Raw genomic sequence first — 24863 nt, forward strand, 5'->3', positions numbered from 1 at the left:
CGTCCTGAATGCTATCGAGTTCTCTTCCAGGCCACCAGCCTGGCAAACAAGATCCGGTAGACCCACAGCGCCGTGCAGCCCTCACCCAGGGCCGTACCCTGTAACAAAGGCTGGGAGACAAAACTTCAATGCCAATACAAAAAAAAAAATCACGTGTGTACCACAGGTGTGGCCATCGATGGACATAATAACGAAGTCAAAGAAAGACATATCCAGCTGGTCAAGAAAAGAGGGAACGTCAAGGCTCTCGATGAGGAACTTTATAGTAAGTGGAACGTAAGCCCAGTCAGAGCAATACAGGCAGCATGGGTCAGTTTAAAATCTTTTATTCCAGAAGCACCTAAGACTAAAAATATGAATGGATGGATTCACATGGTGGATAAATGGAAGGCGGGTTCAGCCCACACTGTAAAACTGTGTTTCTCAGGGTGTGGGACGGGTTTGTTCTTTTTTTTAGGAGGTGGTGCATGAGCATTTTTTAAATTTTTCAGTACTTAAGTATTTATTTTCCATTTATAGTAGCGATCCATAATTTTTTTTTTTTTTTAAGTAAGCTCATTTCAGTTACTGAGTTAGGTTACTGGTAAGTACTGAGTAAACCGCAGCAGGGATCTGGCAGAAATCCCCGGGGTGGGGCCTTTGCGGTGGAAGGTGGGATGTGCTTTTGACGTAGCTGAGGTGTGTCCATATAATGATGTCACCTCACCCTAACGGTACTGTGTCAATGCTTTTTTTTTTCTTTGATCTAGAACAAGACAGCATGGACTTAAAGGTGGAGTTTGAGACCCACTTTGGCATTGCTCACACGCGCTGGGCCACCCATGGGGTCCCCAACGCCGTCAACAGCCATCCGCAGCGCTCAGACAAAGGCAACGGTATGTAATACGGCCTCGCCCCCCGCCCCACCCCCATCCTGAAGGTTCCGCCTGGCCCTGGTCTGTGCCAGTGTGGACCCACACCCACCACCAGCTGGCTGGCTTCTCTCCCAGCCCTCCCTGTCTTCCCTGAGGATCCACGCAGGGTGGCACCGGGCCCTAGACAGGAGCAAACTCAGCCTGGCTCCTGGGCGGTGCTGACCCTCCAGGCCTCCAGAGGAAAACTGTGGCGCTTCCCGTGACTGCTGCTGGCTCTTGAGACCCAGCCTGAGTGGGACTTGGCAGCATGAGGGGTCGAAGAGTCTGGGCACTGTTCTTCAACAAGCGACTGCAGTGTTCTGGAGGGCTGGGCGCCTCAGGGAGGGATGCGCTTCCTTCCCCCAAGGAGAGTGGTCTTGAGCCAGGGCGGGTGGCAGTGCTGATCTCGGTTCATGTCTGAGGTGCCCGCTCCAATCCTGGGCCCTGCAGTGACGCCTCAGCTGCCAAACGCTTGAGATCTGGAGAAGCAGAAGCTGCAACAGGCAGCCCAGGGGCTCCTTCCAAGCAGCAGAGCCCTCCCCTTGGCTCGCTGCAGGGTTTTTAAACCTGAGAATGATCATACCTAGAAGTCCCTTGAAAAACTGAAAGGTATGGTAGCTGGGCTCGCAGTACCTTGGAGTTCCACTGCCAAGCAGCGGTCCAGGGTCACAGACTGGGGACATGGAGACTGTTCAGGACACTCACAGGGATACCAGGCTCTCTTTGGTGGGCTGCAGGCTCCCCAGTTCTCCCAGCCGCCCTCTTGGGCCAGCCCCAGCTCATGGGGCCACATCACATGCCTGGGCCCCCTGGAAAGTTCTCCATGCCATAGTTCTGAATGGCCCCTGGCCCCTCTCGTGGGGGAAGGCCTGGCAGGTCTGGAGATCCCAGTGGGTCCCCATTCTAGGTTAGGCCTGGTCAGGTCAGAAGCCCCCAGTGGCCCACACCTGGGCATGATAGGGGAGGGTATCGGGCAGAGAGAATGATCTCTGGCATCAGCTGGGACCCCCACCCCAAGACATAATGCAAGTTCTTACCAAGGCCCATATTAGAGTAGGAATCAGATACATCAGAGTCATTGAGGAGTGCTTATTGGCAGGCACTTAGCTACACGCTTGGCAAGCCTCACTGCCGTTAATCGTCATGGAAGTTGGGCCACAGGAGAGACTGGTGCCTCCTGGCTCAGTGTCCTTTACCCCTGTGAACAGTGGCTCATCCTGTCCAACTTGGAAGGATGAGTCCGATGCCCCCTGCTCGGCAGAACAGTTGGGGTCTTGGGTAATGAGTTTTTGCTAGGGGCTGACCCTTGGATCTGGTCCATGCCCTGAACCATGGCACATCCCACTACTGGGGCAGGTCCCCCACATCCAGGAGGCAGACAGCAGACCCCATGGTGCTGAAGACCTAGAATGTGCGTCCCGCCAAATCCCAAGCCAGATACAGAGGCTGGTCCCCGGAGAAAACACTGTCCCCAGACCATGCACCCTGAGATGCTACCACCCCAGGTGATAAGATGAACCCCCACTTCAGTGTTGATGATGACTCTGTGTCCCCCCAAGCAAGGGGGTTCCGAGAAGATCCCCCCACACACACACCCAAACTTGAAAATGCCTGCCCTGACTCAGGATGAGTAATTGAAAACAACGTGAGAAGTAAGCAAAGATTCGTAGAATTTCTTTAGCAACTCATCAGGGATAACTGAAGAGCATATTTTGAAGGAAGACTTACCCAGCAAAAGCATTACACAAGACAATTACACAGAGTTCTAGCAAAAAAAAAAGAAAAAAAACACAGATTCTGGGAAACAAACTACTGAGGAGAAGTTAAGACAATTGACTGAAATGAAAAAATGGGACAGGGTTAAGAAAATAATCTGAAGACACCGTGTCAGAGTCGGTATGAAAAATAAGAGGGGGGTGGATACGGAGATCCATCAGGTGAATTTATAGAGATCCAACTGGTGAATTACTAATGTCCCCAAGAAGAGAACAGAAGAAATAAAACAGTTAAAAAAAAACAAAAACCACAAAAACAAACCTGTAAAGCTGTAATAGAGTTCAGCTGTGCCTAGCACATTTGCCAAAATGGCTTTTCTATTCGAGCCCTCCCAGTTTTTGGGTGACCTTCCCAAAGTAAACAGTAGGCTATAAAAAAAAAAAAAAGGTAGAGAGGACATGATGATAAAAATAATGAAAAAGAGTAAAGGACTATCCTGTACTGAAAAAAAAAACGAATTGGAGAGCCGAAGTTTCACTGAACAATAATATGTAGATACATCCTGGTAGAATTACTCAATCTCAAGGTCAATAAAAGGTCTTTCTATCATCTGGGCTCAGGAGGAATGGGGGTTACTTACCCAGAAAAAAAAAAACCTCAGGCTGGTTTTAGACCTTCAAGTTATTCATCAACCATTGATTGAGAAAATGCAGTGGTGACTAAGCAGATGTATCCCTCGCTCTCCCAGGGTTGACCAGGGGGTCCCCCATGCAGGGAGTAGCCTGACATGAGCAGGGTTTGCTGCTGGTGCTTGGGGAGGCGGGAGAAGCCACAGCCCATCCCGCAGACCCTGCAGAGAGAAGTGGTCATGGCCACACAGGAATGTGGGTGAGCCCAGGGATGCCAGAATTTCTGGGTATTTTTCCTCCCATGAGAAAATCGGGATTTTTAACTTTATTTTATTTTATTATTTTATTTTAAGATTTTATTTATTTATCTGAGAGAGAGAGAGGGAGCCCATATGCACAGTGGGGAGAGGCAGAGGGAGAAGCAGACTCCCCGCGGATCAGGGAGCCCAATGTGGGGCTCGATCCCAGGACCCTGGGATCATGACCTGAGCCGAAGGCAGCTGCTTAACCGACTGAGCCACCCAGGTGACCCAAGAAAATCAGGACTTTTAAGTGAAAATTCAAAATTTTTAAACTTAACTCTTTTTACAATGTAGTGTGGGTCGAACAAAGCACGTGTGTAGACTGCTAGCTTGTGGTCCCATTGAGCCCAAAGCCAGTTTGGAATGCCTGGGCTAGTTTCTGGATAATGAAGGATTCATCCTGCCCCATTTGACATAAATACCAAAGCGTGTTTGACGATGCTGTAGGCCACAAGTCAGAGCTCCGTGTGCAGTCAGGCTGGCTTTTTACCCAAAGAGAACTGTGTATTTCCTCAGGTTTGGACTGTAATCGTAGTAGATGGTAGACCTCAGCTCTCATCAGCGAAAGTGACAGTAAACAGCAGACTCCGTGGGAATAGAGCTTGCAGAGTTTCAAGCTGTCAGATCACTGCTTCATTTCTGACTTGAACTTCACTTTCTCATAGCCTTTCTGTCTTCACCAAACTTCTTTTCCAGAATTCGTGGTCATCCATAATGGGATCATCACAAATTATAAAGACCTGAGGAAGTTTCTGGTAAGATCCTCCCCCTGGGTTGACATGTAAGTCAAGTGGTCTTCCCCGGAAACTTTCCAACCGGCTGTTTCCCGCCGGAAACAGAGGCGGGAGCTGAGTGAGACCCGCTCTCAGTCACATACCCGCATTGGATAAACGGCGTCCCGGCTCGGCCGAGCTCCCCACGTCTTGCTGGAGAAGACAGCAGGGCATTTTCCGTCCCTCAAGTGCTATTGCAGATTCACATAATCAAAAGAACACGAACTTCCTTTCATTAAGGTGTCTGCACTTTAATCAAGTGTTTACATAAACACATCAGCTCATACACCAAACGGAATGTGGGGTGGGAAGGCAGACGGCAAGTTTCTAACATATGAAGAGGTTGCGGTGTTGGTTGGGATGTGCGTGGATTTGACTCAACATACTTGATCATTTCGACTGCTGTTATTTTGCAATGTCCAGATTAACGGCAAGGTCAGGCTTCTGAGGCGGGATGATCTCAGGGAATACTGGAATGACTCAGCTGTGTTGGGCTCTGTGCTTCTGGCAGACATTTCTGATCCCTGGTTTCCTTGTTCTTATCTTAAGTCGCTGCGAGGGTGGGTCAAGAGGGAGGACAGGGAGCTGGCCAGGCGACCGAGGTTTCGCAATGCCCCTTATCTGACACTCCGTCCCACGAAATATTCCAGGAAAGCAAAGGCTACGAGTTTGAGTCAGAAACAGATACCGAGACCATCGCCAAGCTGATTAAGTATGTGTTTGACAACAGAGAAACTGAGGACATTACATTTTCAACACTGGTCGAAAGAGTCATTCAGCAGCTGGTGAGTTACCGGTCCCACGTGTATAAAGAAATCCACCCTGCCTTCTTCCTTCACTCCTTGGGATCTGCCTGAAGCCTCTTCATTTTGGGCAGTTGGAAAGGTCCTTAGAGGCCTGCGGACACTGACTTTGGGTCGCTCAGGCTGTGTGACTGAGCTGGCAGACTGGCCAATGCACACTGGCCACGCGGGGCCTTGGGTCTGCCCAGGATTCCAAAGCATGGGGAATTTCACACGGAAATCCTGATTTATAGCTGGTCGTACATAACCCAAATCTTAGCAGGGTCGTGATAAATTAGTACAGGATGGTCAGAATATAGGGGAGAATTTTGCACCGAGGATTTAAACAGAGCACTGGGAGTCTTGAGTTAGGAGAACTAGATCCGTGCTGGTTTGCACGACGTAAGAAGCTAAAGCACTGAAGGCAAAGACAGTCCTCGCTAAAGAAATAACAACACTAATGTGTTAGTGCCTCTGTCGGGTTTTGTATATGGCAACCACGGTTCTGAGACTTCAAGTGCATGAGCTCGCAGCAGCCAAACAAGGTAGGGCTATTCTCATCTCTGTCACAGCGAGGCACAAATTGGGCAGTTGCCCAGTGAAGGGGCAGAGCCGGGGTTAGAACCTAGGCGCTGCCGTGCAGCATGAATTTTCCTTCTCACAGTTGCTCCCGGAGTAGGTGCCATCCCAGAGGCGCAGGGCAAGACCCCTGGCCCCAGTTCTCATTTCCCGAGGCTCTAACTGCACCCGCCCACCCAGATGGTCACGGAGCTGGGACTCGTTCCTTGTGGGCCTGGGCAGGGTGGGGGGTGTCTGTCGAGCATCATGAAATCCACAAGTTCTGGGCTTTGGTCCTTCAGCGTGGTACTGGCTGTTTTCACTTTCTCCTCCTGCCATCACGCTGCACGAGCTGTCCTGCACTCAGCCCCCTGAGGGAGGGACCCCAGGACCCTCCCACCAGGAGGAGTGGCCCCTGTCTGGGGCAGTGGGCCAGGTTGGCTGGGGCAGAACACATCGTCCCTCACTCTTGTTTGCTGTGTTTGTAGGAAGGTGCATTCGCGTTGGTTTTCAAGAGTATCCAGTACCCGGGAGAAGCCGTTGCCACCAGGTGAGGCTCAACACATTGACACTGCAAGAATAAATAAATAAATAAAATGCAATTGCTTAGCTTGCAGCCCAGGGGAGAAGTAGGGCGTCTGGCAATCTGGAAGGTCGTCTGTAAGGGACAACTGTGGCTTGGGTATCCCACCCAGCTCTGTGATCAGAGCTTCTGATCTTTAAAAGAGAAACCAGAGAGTTGGATTTTTATTTGAAATCTCCATATTTTCAGAAGTTGACAACAAATTCAAATTAAAAATAAAATTGTATATAGTGAGGGGCAGATCCAGGTTGCAGGTCAGTATTGGAGGTTCTTTTCAGAAAAAGCATGCAAAATTATGAGAATGAAACTAGGAACAAGGGAACATTGATTTGAATCCAGTAAAGAAGAGGTCTTGAAGGCCCCAAGGTCAAGCCTCATCACCTTCACAGAACAGGGGCTCTAGGAATCAGCTGAGAGGCCCTGGGTCAGCCCACATATCCCTCTGTTAGAGTCCCATGGCCCCCAGTGCTGTGTGGATTCATTCAAGTGGGAGTGTGAGTGCCATCCTGTTCTTTTATATTGATGAGTTCATTATCCATCTGTTCATCCATCCATCTGTCCATCCACCATCAGTCTGGCCATCCATGCACACATCTATCTGTCCCTCTGTCCATCCCTCCCTCCATCATCCAACTAGTATTTGTTGAGCACTTACTCCGTACTGGGCCCTGAGGACCTAGTGACATCCAACCTGGTCCTCCCCTTAAGGACTGAGCATTGGTGCGGGAGGACACAGTGGGGCAGAAGGTCTTGATGCTCTATGTTGGGGGTTGGGGGGACAATGCAGTGGGGGCAGGTGTCAGCCTAGGGGAGTCAGGCAGAAGGACCAGTGTGAGCAAAAGCAAGGGGCCCGGAGTGAGCTCAGCACTGCAGGGATCTGCAGGGATCTGGTGGGACTTTCTGATCTTCCAGTACGTACTCACTGACGCCTGCTGTGTATCAGGCATGGGAGACAGCCGTGAACAAGGTCATGAACACACTGCCCCTTGAACTTCAAGGGCTGGTGGGGAGTGAGGATGTGGGTGGAGGCCCAGCTCTGCAGGGCCCCTGGTGCACTGTGGGCTGCAGACTTTGCTCCAAGGTTTCTGAGAAGCCATATTGAGAATGTACCCGTGGCCCTGGGAGACGCACAGAAACGAGGAGGTGGTCCCGCACGGACTGCCATATCCTGTAGGCAGGAACTGATGGGAATGTGTCATGATTTCATTGTCTTTCCTAGGCTGGGAACTAATGGACTCTTCAGCAGTTAACTCCTTCAATCGCAGAATTGTAAAAGACCACTGGATCCCTATCAAATTTAGAAACCCCTTTTAAGATCCGGTATCATCGTGGTATGACCATTTTAAATGAACGTAGAAAGGCGGCAGTGTGAAGATGCAATAAAGCCTTATTTTTCTAAATTGTCTATAACTAGTGACTCCGTAACCTCCAGAGCAATCTTTGGGATGTCTTGGGAGCATTATTTGTGGCAAGGTTGAGAGAAACCATAGAGCTCAATCTACAACAATAAAATTTGGGGGAGACGTTTGCCAAGAAAATTAGATAACCACAATATTTTCTCATTGTCAATATTATAAAGGCTGTTTAAGCTGGATCCCTGTTGGACCCAGAACCGTGTCTCCTTTTTGCTTTAAACTTATTTTAGAGAGAGAGAGAGTGCACCTGCATGAGAGTGGGGGTAGGGGCAGAAAGAGAGAGAGAATCTCAAGCAGAGTCCTCCCTGAGCGTGGAGCCTGATGCAGGGCTTGACTTCAGGACCCTGAGATCATGACCTGGGCCGAAACCAAGAGTCAGATGCTTAATCAACTGCGCCACTGAGGCATCCCCCCCTTTGCTTTAGATACGATAAAAGATGGTCCAAAATATTCAACGTGCTCACAGCACCTTCTTCAAAGCCACAGACTTGGAGAAGCCAGAAGGGGGGCTGGGAAAGGAAACTCGAATTCGAGGTGCTCACCTGGGTCATCTACAAGAGTGCGCCAAGGCACTGTCCCCTTTGCAGGGGGACCTTGTGCAGGTCGGAGATTTGAAACTTCGCCCCATGAGGTGTCACTCGGGCCGGCAAAAGCACCCTTGAAAGCAGGTTAAGTGGCCCAGAAAGTTGAGTAGACCCAAAGCCAGTCATTATCATGCCCCCCAAAGCTGGAGAGCAACTGAGCTAGGCAAAAGGGTGGGGGGAGGCAGGGAAAGAATCTTTGGGCAGATCCTGGGCCTCGAGGGATCCCGCTTTGGAGATGGCAACACATGGAGGCTGGCTGGAGAAGCCGAATGTTCCTACACGCTTCCAGGGCCTACTAATGTCTCAGCCTCTGTGACCTAACCTGGTGTGGATTCCCTGGGCAGATGGGTGGCACCATGGCAACAAGCTGGAATTCTCCTGCTAGCCTGTTGGTCCCACCTCCGAGCCCTGGAACATCGTCCAGGGGCCAAGGACTCTATCCAGTGGCATCTCAACAGGACACTTCCCCTGGGAGAAGGGCTGGATGCAGGGACCCCTCCTCAGTGCTCAGAGGCCATCCAGCCCTTCCTCGGCCTGGTGAGGCAGTGAGTAACTCGACTCCCTCTTGTCTCTACAGGAGAGGCAGTCCACTGCTCATTGGGGTGCGGAGCAAATACAAACTCTCCACGGAACAGATCCCCATCTTGTATAGGACACGTAAGTGTTTCGAAAAGGACTTGAACAGGGCAACGGGGCTCTGGTGGAGGCAGCCCCCCTTGGAGACAGGCTGCACACGGCTCCAAGTTGGAGAGGTTTTCCTGCAGCTGAGACTTCGCTCCGTTTTTTGCAGGAGCTTTTTATTATGGATATTTTCAGCTACACACACAAGTCCAGGGACCGGCACACAGCTCCATTATATAAAGGCGTCCGTGCTCTGGGATGAGTGTTGATTGGGTTTGGTTTTGTTTGCAGCCGTTTAAATGCTCTTGCAGTGGTACTGTGCTATTTGGGGATCATTTACACGATTTGGCTGACGCAGCCAAAGCTAAAAACTGCAAATTTCTCCCACACATATTCAAAGGGGAAGCTGGAGCCTTGCTTCATGTTATTCAAACAAAATAGTTTAATGGGACTTGCGATCTTTTCCTTCATTCACTAGGCAATTTTGAGAATGTGAAGAATATCTGCAAAACGAGGATGAAGAGGCTGGACAGCTCGACCTGCCTTCATGCCGTTGGCGATAAAGCTGTGGAATTCTTCTTTGCTTCTGATGCAAGGTAGCTGAACCTTGTTTCCTTTCTTTCCTAGGATTATGTAATCAAACGTGACTGGCTAAACACCACCATTTCTAACGCATCCCTGCATTTCAGCTGTTTTCTCACGCACGGCAAGGGGACAGGGATGATGGCAGATTTCAGATCTCTGTGACCATTCTCTGAGAATCCTTCTGCACTGAGCACCTCATGACCAAAGGCTAAGTCCACGGACCTACACAATATTTTGGGTCTGCACAGAATACCTGAATTATTTGCCAACATTTTAAAAGTGGGAAGTTTCCCATAAACGTCTGGATTTCTAGCTTCTCTGGGAAATGAGCAGGTCTGAGCACACTGGGCTGTGCTCCCTCTGGCCCAGGCTGTCTGGGGCCACTCAAAGGCTGCTCCCTTTTAGGTGGGGCAGGTGTCCCCAGCCCCTTGGTCCTTCTCGTACCCCGCCTGCCTCTGCCTACGTCTTACCGCTCATAAAAGACAGAGCCAAGACTTAGGGGTTTGGTCCAATTGATTGCAAAGCCCATATCCTCATTAAACAGACAAAGCAAATAATTCTGAAATTTGAGCAAGTCAGCTTCATACTCATTTTAGTACAAAAAATTTATACACACACGTACACACTTACTCAGACAAGACCAAGACACTTTCCTGGTCGTCGAAGTAGAAAAGTGCCATAAACACCACCACTCCTTCCTCCATCCAAACCCTTCTCATGCCTCCTTCCCGCCAGCCTCCAGGAGGGTCTTCCCAGACCGGGGAGGAAGTGTGGAGGACACCAGACGAGATCTCCTGGAACACATGGAGTCATAGGAACCTAGAGCCCTTGGCTGTGAAGTCTGGTTCCGCCCAGAGCCAGCATTGTACTCAATGTGTTCCCCAAACTGTGCTCCTCAGAGTACCCATTTCAATGGCAAGCCAATCCTATTGCGGTGATTCTAAGGCACACAATTATCTTATAGATTTTAGCATCTGTCCGTGGCATCTTACAATTATAATTTGCTGCAGGTTCTATGGCTTAGAAGTGTATAAAATAATTGTGATCCCTAAGATCAGTGTTACCTTATATTCAATGAATTATAGTAAATGTTTCTAAAAAAAGAAAAAGAAAGAAAGAAAGAAAGAAAGAAAGAAAGAAAGAAAGAAAGAAAGAAAAAGAAAGAATAAAGAAAGAAAGTGTCTGCAAGGAGTTGAAATAATTATGTGTAGGCAATAGGATCATATGCTTTTAAAATCCAACTGAAAGCCTGTTAAAACTGCTCCCTAGAGGCTGGTCAGAGAATGAAGGCGTGGAAATCTGACCTCCCAGCGGTAAGCTATCCACTGAACGGGGCAGTGGGACCCCGTTTCCTCCTGTGCCTCCTCACGTGGCTGGCACACTCAACTCTCAGCAAACCTTTCTGGAACAACAACAAAAAGGAATCGTATACCAGACCTGGAAAAGCTTTTTTTTAATCCCTTAAGATGAATTTTAACAAAAAGAGTCCAGAATCTGTTTGGAGAAGCCTGTAAAAGTTCACCACAAGAAACAAAAACAGATTTGTAATAAAGGGAGAGACTCCACACTCCTGGGTAAAAAGGCTGAATATTATTTTTAAAAATTAATTGGCTTAAAATTATTTTAATAATTAGGAATTATTTTTTTTAAAGATACGGACTCTCCTTAAATTACCCCGTAAATTCAATGCTATGATTAAAATCCTCAGGATTCCTTTGTTTGCTTAGGTTTGGGGAACTTGAAGAGGTGATTCTACAGTATGTGGTGTGTAGACCAGAAAGCCAACACATATTGCAAAGTGAGAATGACAGGAGTTTCAAATATCCCCCTCCCCCCCACCCCGCACTGGCTACTGTGGTCCCGAAGCTTATATGGGAAGGAGCTGCGTCAGGATGATCTCACTTAATAAACACAACAAACCTCTAGCGAAGGCACAGGGCAGGGATCATCTCTCATTTTACAGATGATCGTTTCTCTAACTTTGCATCAAGAGCTATGAAGTTTATATTCCTGCACGGGGCATGTGTGGGTGTGACACTGGGTAGGATGAGGGTTTTTTTCTTCCCATGGTCCTATAAGCACCACCTTCATGCATTTTTTTTTACCACTTGTGCTGTTTATTACTTTTCTTTTTCACTTACCAACTTTTCTAACTCAATTTATGTTTTTAAATATTTTATTTATTTATTTGACACAGAGAGAGAGCACAAGCAGGGGGGAGCAGCAGAGGGAGAGGGAGAAGCAAGCTCCCTGCTGAGCAGGGAGCCCGATGCGGGACTCGATCCCAGGACCCTGGGATCATGACCTGAGCCAAAGGCAGATGCTCAACCGACTGAGCCACCCAGGCACCCTTAACTCAATTTATTTTTAAAAGAAACTTTGTATTGCCATTTTGCAAGACAAAAATCATTACTTTCCATGCAGAGAAAGTTTTTATAAAAGTAAGCACAGTGACCCCAGATTTCATTGGTGGACATACTTGATACTTTGCTCCTAAACCACCCTTTTTTTCTTGGAGGGTGTGTGTGTATGTGTGCCTGTGTTATGACATTGAGTCATTTGTCCTGATGACTTTCCCGCTGTCGGGGTTTTGCTGAGTGAAGCCCCCTGGTGTCACTTCACACGTTCCCCTGCCCCTCGTACTTCTGTACCCTGGCGTTCACAGGTGTCTAGAAACTTGATCTCCTTCAGGTTTGATTTTTTTGGCAAAACTGCTTCATACGTGGTGGTGTGTCCTTCCATCCAGAGGCATATATATATCATCATCTGTCTTTTAGTGCTGTTAAGATTGATCAAGGGGGGGCGCCTGGGTGGCTCAGTCATTAAGCATCTCCCTTCAGCTCAGGTCATGATCTTGGGGTCCTGGAATCGAGCCCCACATCAGGCTCTCTGCTTCTCCCTCTCCCTCTGCAGCTACTCCCCTCCCCGCCCACCGCTCATGCTCTCTAATAAATAAATAAAATCTTTTTAAAAATAAAAATAAAATAATTAGGAGTTCACAAATTGACTATTCTAATGCCATCATTCCTTCTTCATTAGCTATATTCCTCCTATAAAGAGAAACTTGCCTTCATAAACGATGTGCTTATTCTGAAAGCCAGATCATTTTGAAAGGCAAGATAAATGTTTCATTCTTTCCCGTTCCGATTCAGAATAATGTGTTGGTTCCCGAGCATTATCCAAAGGTGACACTGTCTGGATCTTGATTTGAAGAAAGCAATCATAAAAGGACATCTATGAGATTATTGGGGAGATTTGAACAGACTGGACATTTGATGAGATGAAGGAATAACTTAATAATAACTTATTAATTTTAGGTTAATAAGGTTAAAAAATGATCCTTCCCTTTTAGAGATATAAGCTAAAATATTTACAGATGAAATGTTAGGAAGTCTGGGACTGGCTTCACAATAATTCTGAGGGCAGGGAAGGAGGTGTGAATTGATATTTAGAGGGTGATGTCCCTGTCCCTCCTAAAATGCCATCCGATGCTACTGATGTGGACCCACACTTGGGAGGCAGCGGCTGCCATCTTACAACTGTCGAGCTCAGATGCCATCTGGGACGCCTGTGTTTCTCTTGCCCCAGCGCCATCATAGAACACACCAACCGGGTCATCTTCCTCGAGGATGACGACATCGCCGCAGTGGCTGATGGGAAACTCTCCATTCATCGGGTCAAGCGTTTGGCTAGTGATGACCCATCTCGAGCCATCCAGACCTTGCAGATGGAACTGCAGCAAATCATGAAAGGCAGGTGTCCTCTGAGGGTCTGTGTGCAGCGGTCTTGGGTTGGGGGGCAGGTGCTTTATGGGGGCACTCCTGAGACTCTGCGTCCTACCCTGAATGGGCACCACAGCCCTCCTGCCTGCCGTGGCCATTGGGGAGCTCCTGACTGGAACCAGGCGCCAGGTCTCCCTGCTCGATCTGAGCAGTCCATCCACGGCCTCCCTTTACCGACTCTCTGGGACACATTCCGACACCCAGAGGTCATTTCTTCTCTGGGTCAGAAGCCTGCAAAAACAGGGGTCTGTGGACTACTTCTTCCTTTTGAGGAGAGCCTGTCTCCCTCCACCCCTTTCTGCATAGGGCAGCCTGGGTAAACACTTAGGAATGTGAATCAGACCCTCTTACACCGCTGCTTAAAACCCTCTCTGATGGCTTCCCGCTGTTCTTAGAAGAAAATCCATACTTCCTGCCATAGCCCACAATACCCCAATGCCCAGCCTGGCCCCACCTCACTCTACCCTTTTCCCACTATGCCCCGCCCACCTCTCCGGCCACCTCACGGTGACTTAGGCCGGCCAAGTGCTTGCTCACCAGGAGATCATTGCTCTTGACTGGCTCCTTTTGACCATTTACCCCTCTTTGCTTCATGGTGCCCTTTGTGCAAGTCCCCAGCTGAAGGTGGCAGACGGGCACTCTACCATGTTTGGCATCATCACACATGTGTGTATCCCAGAGAACATTCCCACCCCGTCTATGGACACCTCCAAAGCTTCAGGCACAACACCTGTCAGGGGCCTTAACCCTCTGCGGCCAGATCATCCCTTTGACGTCATCCAGTTCCATTCAGATCAGAGCCCTAGAAATGCATATGTGGCAGAAAAGGTTTTCTTTTCTTTCTTTTTTTTAAAGATTTTATTTATTTATTTGAAAGAGAGAGAGAACATGAGCAGGAGGAGCGGGAGAAGCAGACTCCCTGCTGAGCAGGGAGCCCGATGAGGGGCTCGATCCCAGGACCCTGGGATCATGACCTGAGCCAAAGGCAGACGCTTCACCGACTGAGCCACCCAGATGCCCCAGAAAAGGTTTTTCTTTAATACAGAAGCTAGGAGGGTATTTGTTCAAAAAACAGTTGCCTATTTCTCTGGGCTTACTTCATTTGTACTTCCCTAAATAGGTTGGTTTCTGGAAGTAAAGCATTTTCCTTTCCTCTGGCTTTGCTAAAAGCAGCCACACATTTGCTGCTTATAGCCCTCGCTCCTTCAAGCTGCAGGATCCAATATGTCAACTGAAGGTAGTAATCTTATCTGGCCTGCTTCCCTCTCACTTGTCACCGTGAGCATGAGGGGGGACAGTCCCCGAGAGGCCCCTGGGAATCTGCAGCGGCCTCCACATGTGTCTCTGTAACTAACTGCTTAACGGCTTTGTACCCTGATCGCAAGTTAAGCAGTGGTAATGTAACCAGATTAAAATTGACCTGTTCTGTTGACGTTTATTTGACCAGGTAACTTCAGTGCGTTTATGCAGAAGGAGATCTTCGAACAGCCAGAGTCCGTTTTCAACACCATGAGAGGCCGGGTGAATTTTGAGACCAACACAGGTAATCCATCGTCTGTGCCCTGGGCCGACGCACCTCCCTGGGTGGGGTCAGCTTTAACGCGCTGTGCGTGCCCCGCAGTGCTCCTGGGCGGCCTGAAGGACCACCTGAAGGAGATTCGGCGGTGCCGCCGGCTCATCGTGATTGGCTGTGGAACCAGTTACCACGCCGCCGTGGCTGTAAGTGCATCACACTGGGCCCGTGATGGTGCTGGGGAGGGAGCGGCGGCCGAGCATAGTCTTAGACGCTACGGTGTCTGACCCAAATCCGGTGCCCGTGAACCAGCATGAGAGTTGGCACCGAAGCCTTTCTCCCACGGTGGGGGCCGGGCATGCCTAAATTCCCTGACCACCTGGCCCCAGCCACACAAACCGTCCCCAGGAGCCCAGCTGCCTTGTGTCTCTGTGGCATCTCTGACTGACTTTGGTCCCCATTCCTGTTGGCTTCAGACGCGGCAAGTTCTGGAGGAGCTGACGGAGCTCCCTGTGATGGTTGAACTTGCGAGTGATTTTCTGGACAGGAACACACCGGTGTTCAGGGATGACGTTTGTTTTTTCATCAGCCAGTCAGGTAAGGATGACGGGTTTGTGTTAGTTCACCTCAGGGCTCTGTCCTCTTGGTAATACACCTTGTGTCTCCCTCCTGCCTTCATGCAGTGAAGTTCTCTGTGCACTGAGCATATACCAAACTCTCCTGTGCCTATGGTCACTTAACCCTCAGAGCCATCACTTCCTGTCCCGTGTTATGGGGAGGAGGCCGTGCAGCCGGGGCTTCTCACCACTCCTGTCATCCCAAGTCCGGGACTTAAGGGACCACTCACCAAAGGGCTTATTCGTGTGTGCTGGGTGTATTTAGAGAGGTGAAAGTTCTTCCAAATTCTGCTGGTTGAGAGTCACTTCAAGGACTGTATGCATGCTTTGCAGTGCCCCTGCTGCCCAGCAGGGGGACACAGAGAGAGACAGCACGCAGGTGTCGGACTCACCGCACCTCCAGTAAACGCTAAGCCTGGGCATTTGTTCCAGTCGGGCTGGGCAGAGAGTCAGGGAGGTGATTCATGGCCATATGCTTGGACGCTCTGTGACCTTTAGAAGGATTTTTAAAAACAGTTTAATTATGGAAAATTCCAAATCTCTGTAAAAGTAGAGATTCACGTAAGGAGTCGCCTGTCCTCGGCAATGATTAGCTCAGCAGAGCTGGTGTCATCCAGATCCACATTAACCTGTCCCCTCCACGGGGTTATTTTGAAGTCAATTCCAGACATTGTGTCGCTTCATAAATACCTCACAATGTATCACTAAATGGTAAAAGGAAAAAAAAAAAAAACGTAACCACGATGTCATTACCACCATGAACACGTTAGCAGCAATGCCCTAATATCCGTTGGGACTTTGAATCCTGCTGCCCAGTTGAATTTTTAAGACCATTTCCATTTCAACGACAAACTCAGAAAAACGAATGCAGACACGCCCACCGCCTGGCTGCCTACCTGGAGCCACGTGCCGCCCTGGGCCTTGAGATGCCAGTGTCGCCTGTGGGTTCGCAATCCCGTCAGAGCCTCAGAATGTTTCCTGAATTGGGTGGGAGCCGTCAGCCAAAGAAAAGAAGCGGATTTAGTGTAAAAATAATGGCAGTGGCAGCTTCGGGTGTCTACACAGCAAAGATTTAGTTTCGTTTTGTCCAGCCCTTCTCATTAAGTTTTAAAAAAAATACTTTATCAGGGGCGCCTGGGTGGTTCAGTCGTTAAACGTCTGCCTTTGGCTTAGGTCATGATCCCAGGGTCCTGGGATCGAGCCCCGCATCAGGCTCCCTGCTCAGGGGGGAGCCTGCTTCTCCCTCTCCCACTCCCCCTCTTCAGCTGTCTCTCTCTCTCTGTCAAATAAAAAAAAAAAAATACTGTATCAAACACTAGGGGGTAGGGTTGATGAAGATAGAGCCAACCGGCTCCCTGCCTCCGAGCCCTGAGCCCCACTGGTGCTGAGGAAGGTCTGTGCCCTAGACACACATCTGAAGAGAAAAAGGAGATGGGGACACACGCGTATTGCAGAAAAGTCATGGCCACGAGGACATCAGTGGGCTTGAGTTTCTTTTTAAGATTTTATTTATTTATTTGACAGAGAGAGACACAGCAAGAGAGGGAACACAAGCAGGGGGAGTGGGAGAGGGAGAAGCAGGCTCCCCGCTGAGCAGGGAGCCCAATGTGGGACTCAATCCCAGGATCCCGGGATCATGACCTGAGCCGAAGGCAGATGCTTAACCGACTGAGCCACCCAGGCGCCCCTCGATGGGTTTAATTCTATGATCGGATCATATTTCATTTAGTTTGAGCTTTCAGGACTTACAAATACAGGGCTCCTGTGCTGGCTTATTCACGCACCAATTTAAGTAGCTTTATCATAAAAAATAATTTTGAGTTCACACTGGCAGGCTGCATGAAGCATTCTGCTTTAAAACAAGATCTATTTGAGAAATGGCCATTCCGGGGCATTCTTGCTTTTTAAACATTAAATCTCAGCACGTTCTGAATAAGGCAGCTTAAAGTCCTAGCAAGGACGCTGGGAGCCAGGCACACCTGGGTTGGCTCGTCTGTCACCCACAGCCGCGTGGCCCCGAGGAAGCAAGGCACTGGTTCCCTTCATCTCCGAGGACCTCATCCTCAAGGGGGACGATGGCCCCTGTGGGGCTGCCGTGAGAGCTCAGAGAAACAGTGATAGATGAAAATGTGCTTGGCACATAAAGAGTAGCCAAATCTTGAATCCAAGAATCAACCAGAAAAATTGTCATGTGTGGATTTTCCTTTCTGAGAACATGCCAGCTATGTCCAGGCCCTGATTGCTGCCTAAGAGCGAGAGTACAAGAGTTGGGGGGCCGGGGGGGGGCTCGAGCTGGCAGAGCCACACTCCTGTGAACACGTGGCTGAGAGGGGGGGACCCATGTGGCAGGTGAGACTGCAGACACCCTCCTGGCGTTACGCTACTGTAAGGACCGCCGGGCCCTGACCGTGGGTGTCACCAACACCGTGGGCAGCTCCATCTCCCGAGAGACCGACTGCGGTGTCCACATCAACGCGGGGCCAGAGATCGGCGTGGCCAGTACCAAGGTAGGCACCTCCCACCTGTGCCCCGGCCGGGCGGACAGGTGTGCCCCGGGGGAGGGCCTCAGCTAGCCGGGCAGACAGGGGGCTGTGGGGCAGGGGGGCCCACTGATGCGCCTCCTCCCGCGTGGTCCACAAGCCCACGTTCGCCCCTGCTCTGCCAGAGTCACCATTTTATCCACAGGCTTACACCAGTCAGTTCATCTCCCTGGTGATGTTTGGTTTGATGATGTCTGAAGACCGAATTTCACTGCAAAACAGAAGGCGAGAGATCATCTGTGGTTTACGGTCTTTACCTGGTATGTTCCAGAACTAAAGTTTCCTTATGACTGTCTCCCATAAACAGTGCTGTTAATCACTTCCTCCTCCTCAAAACTTCGTGGTCACCACTAAATGCCTCCAGAAGCTCCCCCTGGGCCAAGATTAAAGTCTGCACTCTTCACCAGGCCTTAGAACCCTGCACACTTGGCCCCTGCTTCCTCTGACCTCATTCCACTCCCTCCCTTCCTCCTTGGGCTGCCTCATGACCTTCTGATCCTCAGCAGTGCCAAGCTCTTTCCACCACAGGGCCTTTGCACTGGCCCTTTCCTCTACAGAAACCTTCCTCCAGCTCTCCAGCTGATGGCTTCTCATCATTCAAGTCTGAGTTCAAATGTCACTTCCTGGGACCCTTCCTGGCCATCCTAACTAGTCCCCTGCCCCAGCTACAAAATGTTAGCCCATTTCTTGTCTTTATAGCACATGCAATGATCTGAAGTTACCTGTTCTCCCGTATACTGGCTTATCTCCCAACTAACATGTCAGCCCAGTGAGCATACAACCCTATCTGTCAGAATCATTGCTGGATGCCTGGTGTCCAGGCAGGGCAGGTATGCAGTAGGTGCTCAGCAAATATCTGAGAAGGAGTAAATGGCCCTGAGCCTTTTCCTGTCCCAGACTGCTCCTTCTGTCTCACCAAACTCCACTCTTCTGCTGGGTCCCATCTGTTGTAGTTTGTGAGATGCCACGTCTATGACACTGAATCACAAGCTCTTTGGGGGGAAGGGGGGACCATGGTTTCAATCATTCACCACACAGGGATCAGGGCCCAGTGGTGTTTCCTGCCCCGTGTGCCATCCTGGAAGTGCCTTTCCTTCGGACACTTGCACTCCAGGGAAGCAGAGAGACCTACTGTGTTTTCTTTGTGCAGCTCTGAGGGCGTGAAATGAAACAGATCTCACCGCTGGGCTGACAAGGAGAAAGTGCAGGGGCAGGATGGTCATGAGGCTGGGGGGCAGCCCCTCCCCGAGACCGGGAAGGACTGGGTCCTCCCTGGGAGGCAGGGGCAAACCCCGGAGAGGGCAGTGAGGGAGAACCACCATCTAACCATAAAAAGCCCAGAGATCTGAATCTGGCCAACACAACATGCTGAAAATGTACGGACGAGAAAACTATTCTTCACTTTAAGCCAGATACGAACGGTGTAAAAACAGTACTCGACCCTGATGTCTAAGTCAGCAGTTCTCAAGATGTGGTCTGCAGGTCCCCAGTCTCACAGTAAACACGTTATTTATAATAAATGCGTTTGCCTTTTCCGCTGTGTGGACATTTGCAAGGGTGGTGGTGCCCCCTTTGGGGCCTTAGCATACCCCACCTCGCACCTAGCTCGGCTCCAAGATGTCCTTCACAAAGCAGGAAAATGCATTAATCTTAGTAAATTGCAACACTTTTTAATGTTCTGTTTGACAAAATGGGAAGTGTGCCTAAATCACACTGAAGAGTGTGAAGGTTGTTTCCAAGAAAAGCACCCTGGAATTGTTAGAGTAGCAAGCTGACTTGAGTACGTGGCAGACATTTTCTCAAAAATGAGCAAAGTTAGCCCGACACTTAAGAAGAAAAACCGACTATCTCTTGCCAGTGATAAACTTCAGGCTTTCATGTGAAATTTAGGATTTGGGAAAACTTGTAGTTTGTGAGTGTGAGCTTGACCAATTCCCACCACTTAAAGACATCTCTGATCAGGCCATGGTGATTTGAAGACATGTCATTTCTAAAAAAAACCATATTTTATGATGAAATGTGTCCATTTTTAGAAGATTTGTATAATTCAGTGGACCTATATTTTCCAAATGGCCAATGCGTGATGTCACAAAAGTATACACGCGTAAAACCTCCATTTAAATAAGTGCAAGATAGACAGATAAATTTGAATGTCACAAGGTGGGAAAATTTATTGATATGATTTCAGAGTACATTTGCAACTACACTTTTAAGAAATTACTGTTTCTTGGGACGCCTGGATGGCTCAATCAGTAGAGCTTATGACTCTTAATCTCGGGGTCGTGAGTTCGAGCCCATGTTGGGTGAAGAGATTAGTTAAATAAATTAATTAATTAAAAAAAAGAAATTATCTTTTCTTGACTTTGATGTAATATTGGAGAAGAACATTCACAATTATTGGAAAAAGTTATTTATATGTTCCTTCCTTCTCCAACTACAAATCTCTGTGAGCTGGATTTTCTTCCTATTCTTCAACCAAAAGAACATATCACAACAGGTTGAATGAGGAAACAGATGTGAGGATCTAAATGGCTTTATTACAAAGTCAGGCATTTAAAAAGATTTACAAAAATATAAACAGCACTATTATTCTCACTAACTTTTAAAAATGTATAATGGGTTTATTGTGACTTTTAAATGAATGAATAAAAATATCTTTAATTTTGTCAGTTTCTAATCTGGTAAATATTGATAGAACCAACAGAAACAAAGTGTCTTAAGGATTCACAATCATTTCTAAGAGTGCAAGTAAGTCTTGAGGCCAAAAGGTTTGGGAAGTGTTGGTCCAACTTACACTGGTGTCTCCAGCAGGTGGGCTGGATGGGGCGATGGGGCATTAATTTGGGGTGTCAGCCCTGTGGCTGACCAGCTGGTGATTTAGCCTCTCTGAGCCTCATTTGCCTTACCAGTAAAATGGAGCTAGAAATAACACTTCTCTGCTTACCTTACATGCTCGAGAAAGTACAAACATAAACAAAATCCTGCCTAATCACCCAAGTTATTTCCCATAATCTACATTTAAAACCCTTTGAAACTAGTGCGAGAGGAAGCCAAGTGTATGAAGTGCTGTGAGTTCCCAAAACTTCGTCTCTACACCATGATTTTTCTTTGTGAATCTTGCTATAAAATCTAGAATGACTGGCATCCTCTCTGCTGTATTTGCAATTTAGGGCTGATCAAGGAAGTGCTGTCGCTGGATGAGAAGATTCATGACCTGGCCCTGGAGCTCTACACGCAGAGGTCGCTCCTGGTCATGGGACGGGGCTATAACTATGCCACGTGCCTGGAAGGAGCCCTGGTGAGCCTCCTCTGCCCAACCACCCCCCCACCAGCCCCTGCATGAGGGCTCTCTGCAGTTTCCCTGTTAGTCCTCAGACTTCCAAGGGGAGCTGGAAATCCTGACGGAATGAGTTTCCAACCCTACTAGGGATCCTCAGCCTGCCTTTTTAAAATTGGTAACCGGCTATGTTGTGGCACTAAAGATCCAAACCCTAGAACGAGAGCTGATGGAGCGTGGGCAGGTGCCAGGATCACGGGGCTACCAAGAGGGTGGGGCAGTGCTATCCAGGGGCTGAGTCTAGTGCTAGCCCATAACCCACTCTCTGCTTGCTGCTTATGGATGAGAATGCTCAACCAAAGCAAACGGGAGACCGTGCACAGGTGGGGCCACACTCGGGACCCAAGCAAGGGCATCATCCCTGGCCCAGTTTGGCTCCCCTCCTCTTCCTCAGGAGCAAGTCCTTGCTCCTTCCCTGTCACCTCTATTTGAGAGAAACACTCAGAGGGTTTTACAAGTGGTGGGGGGAGTTGGGGGGGAGGGTTTGCACAAGCCAGAGCTGCCTGACCGGCAGTGAGCTCCAAATTCCACAGGCTTCCTCTGAGGCTCTGGCCCCTCCCAAAGAAGTGAAGGGCTGGGCACGCTGCTTTGGGCGGGGGGGGGGGGGGGGCACCATAGGAGCAAGGCCTGGGGGGAGTCCACTTGCAGCTCCCCCATGCCTCTGCTGCCTGGTGCAGGGGGTTGGGGGGGCTCAGCTGCAGTGCCCCAGTGTGCTGGTGAAAGATGCATATTCAGCTGTGTCTCCAAGTCAGTCTTTGGGGGAAGAAAGAAGCTTTTACACCCGCTGCTAGCGCACATCAATGGCCCCTCTGTGGTCTCCTGGGGGCCGGCACTCCAGCTGTCTGCGGCATCCGGGTGGAGCCATGCTCCTGCCAGTTTCCCCCCCACCAAAATAAATAGTTCTAGGGGAGTTGAGAAATGTTTCATTTGACACTCACCGGTTCAGTGACGTAGGTTTAATGACAACCTAATAGAAATGGATCTCCCTAAACACAGGGAAGAATTCCAATAACAGCCCAGTGTGTGTGATTTTTGCCTCCTAAGTAAGCTGGAGGAACCCTTTGGAAGTTATTAATGGTCTAGAATTGGGGGCACCGACCAATCAGATCACTGAAGGAAGGTATATCTAGACAGAATGCAATGCCATCATTACAAACTGTAACTGTGGGAAGGCCATGGGGCCTGGACAGAGGGTGGAAAGGGCGAGCCAGATCAGTGTTGACTTGTCCATCCAAGGGGGGCGGCTGTGCTGGGGGGCTGGTCTGGGGATGCAGGCTGCGTGCTGGGCTCTGTGCATGCTCTGGACACCAGCCTGCCCTGGCCCTGGCCTTGCGAGCTGCCCTCAGTGCTGCTGACCACTTCACGCATTCGTTCATCTGCCCTGCAGCCCTCAGCTCCCTGCCTTCTGGATTCATCCCTCCCCCAGCTCCCCTCCCTCCCCTCTGGCTGATCTGCTGCAGCCCCCTGTCTGCCCGGTATCACACGGACCCCACCTCGTGTTTCCCCAGAAAATTAAAGAGATAACCTACATGCATTCAGAAGGCATCCTGGCTGGGGAGCTGAAGCACGGACCCTTGGCGCTGATTGACAAGCAGATGCCCGTCATCATGGTCATCATGAAGGACCCTTGCTTTGCCAAATGCCAGAATGCCCTGCAGCAGGTCACAGCCCGCCAGGTGAGGGCTGTCAGCTGGGCTGGGGCCCCCTCTCTCCTGTTCTCTCCCATACACTGGTTACGAGCAGTCCTGACACTGAGAAGGCTTGACCACACACTCTCTCCTAGACCCCCTCATGAGTGGCACACACATTCAGAAATGACTGGCCAGCCTGTGGCCATGGGCACGACGGCTCCTCAGTGAGACCTTGTGACCCAGATTGGCCCGAGCTGTCCCGGATTCCCAGCGTGGAGCCGCCCGGAGGTGGGAGCACAGATCCATCCTGGGAGGGCTCATGAAGTTACAGGGACGTGAGATCCAACAATGCCCTTCAGCCAGCTGCTGGTTTTATATAACAGAAGTTAGAAAACACAAATCGCTTTACTTCCTTGCCTAAAGCCTTCTGGTGGCTTCCCATAAAACTAGAGTGACCATAAGCCTGCATTATCTGGCCCCTTCCTTCTGTTTCCCACTCAGGCCGAGCTGATTTCTGTCTCTATGCCTTGGCTCTGGCTGTTCCTCACCAGTGTCTTCCAATCATATTACCGTGTTTTGTGGCCTCTGAGGCATTTATCTGGAATTCATCATTAGTTATTGGTTGGCTTGCTTCTGTTTTTGTTTTCTACCCCTCAGTTGTGAGTTCCCTGAGAGTGAAGAGTAGATGGCAAGGCACACTGAAGCCACTCAACAGATGGGTGCTAGAAATGAATGCCACAGGCTGGCGATCACCCTACTAGGGAAGGGAGAGAAACTCACCCAACAGCATCCAACACTTTGTCCTTCGCACCAGTCATGCACAGCACCTCCCCCATACTTGCAACAAAAGCAAGAGACCACTGTGATCATGGCAATGAGGTTGATCTCAGAAACTCTGCTGTAGGTGAGGGGCTGTTCTTTCAGAGACAGTCTGCATGTCGTGATCCTATTTCTCCGCTTTAGGGTCGCCCGATTATACTGTGCTGCAGGGACGACACTGAGAGTTCCAAGTTCGCGTATAAGACGATCGAGCTGCCCCACACGGTGGACTGCCTCCAGGGCATCCTGAGTGTGATCCCACTGCAGCTCCTGTCCTTTCATCTGGCTGTTCTCCGAGGATATGATGTACGTCTGAAACTGCGCCGAACCCCCCAAAGGGGGAAAACATAACCCCAGAGTTTGATTTTGTTCTTGAGTGCTTATTGGGTGTAAATATTCATAGGAGACATTTTTTTCATTTAAAACAACTCTCTTTTTAAAGTAACTTATATCCCTTGAAAACAAGTTGCAAGATTATGAAGACCATATTAGACTATAAACTCATCACCCAGAGGGGCAAGGCTAACTGGGAAATTTAATAATTCATTCCAGTCTTTTCCTTGTGTGTGTGAATTTTTGAACATTTTTTGAGATTATATCGAGGATGACATTTTACATCTTCCCTTTAAATATATTTACAAGCATTTTCTTACATCTTGAACTTATTGTAAGCAACATTTACAGTATGCCAAATATAATAACTTATACAAGCAACATGTACAATATTCCCACAGTCTTGTAGCATGGATTGTAACAATGACTTAGCCAGTCTTCTGTTATTTAAACTGTTGCTAATTTGGGAGGAAATGGCTGCATAAATCAGAATGCAGTGAACATCTCTGCACATGTATCTTCGTCCCACATTTAAAACTTGTCCTCAGTCTAGCAAATGATTCAACATTTTGAGACTCCCAACATATATTGTCAATTTATGTTCCAGAAAAGAACCAATTTACGATCCCACTGGCAAAAGTGTATAAGAGCATACAACTCACTGTGTAAAGAAAAAGAAGTTTTATTACAATTTAATTTTGAGAAGCTTTTAAAGATACATAACCATACAAAAAAAAAAACAAAAAAACCCACAATGTAACAAACACCTAATGGTGCGCATATCCAGACCTGCCATTGGCTAACGTTTTGTCGTATTTGTTTCTTTTTAAAAAAAACATTATTGTCAGCA

The 24863-nt window shown here is 49.0% G+C and overlaps 1 protein-coding gene across 2 annotated transcripts in view; it reads left to right on the top strand.

Moving 5' to 3' along the window:
* The window catches only part of GFPT2 (glutamine--fructose-6-phosphate transaminase 2), a 41410-nt gene that overhangs the window by 15221 nt on the left and 1326 nt on the right, over nt 1–24863 (top strand). For both annotated transcript variants that reach the window (XM_036069304.2, XM_036069305.2), the window contains 16 exons: nt 167–265; nt 750–875; nt 4237–4295; nt 4964–5098; nt 6142–6203; nt 8813–8892; nt 9335–9452; nt 13030–13193; nt 14671–14766; nt 14845–14942; nt 15213–15333; nt 17703–17860; nt 18039–18153; nt 21064–21191; nt 22739–22906; nt 23825–23986. In XM_036069304.2, the coding sequence (XP_035925197.1) occupies nt 167–265; nt 750–875; nt 4237–4295; nt 4964–5098; nt 6142–6203; nt 8813–8892; nt 9335–9452; nt 13030–13193; nt 14671–14766; nt 14845–14942; nt 15213–15333; nt 17703–17860; nt 18039–18153; nt 21064–21191; nt 22739–22906; nt 23825–23986 (1889 nt within the window). The remainder of the gene's footprint in view (nt 1–166; nt 266–749; nt 876–4236; nt 4296–4963; nt 5099–6141; nt 6204–8812; nt 8893–9334; nt 9453–13029; nt 13194–14670; nt 14767–14844; nt 14943–15212; nt 15334–17702; nt 17861–18038; nt 18154–21063; nt 21192–22738; nt 22907–23824; nt 23987–24863) is intronic.

Source organism: Halichoerus grypus, chromosome 2 (assembly GCF_964656455.1).
Source record: "Halichoerus grypus chromosome 2, mHalGry1.hap1.1, whole genome shotgun sequence".
Taxonomy (NCBI): domain Eukaryota; kingdom Metazoa; phylum Chordata; class Mammalia; order Carnivora; family Phocidae; genus Halichoerus; species Halichoerus grypus.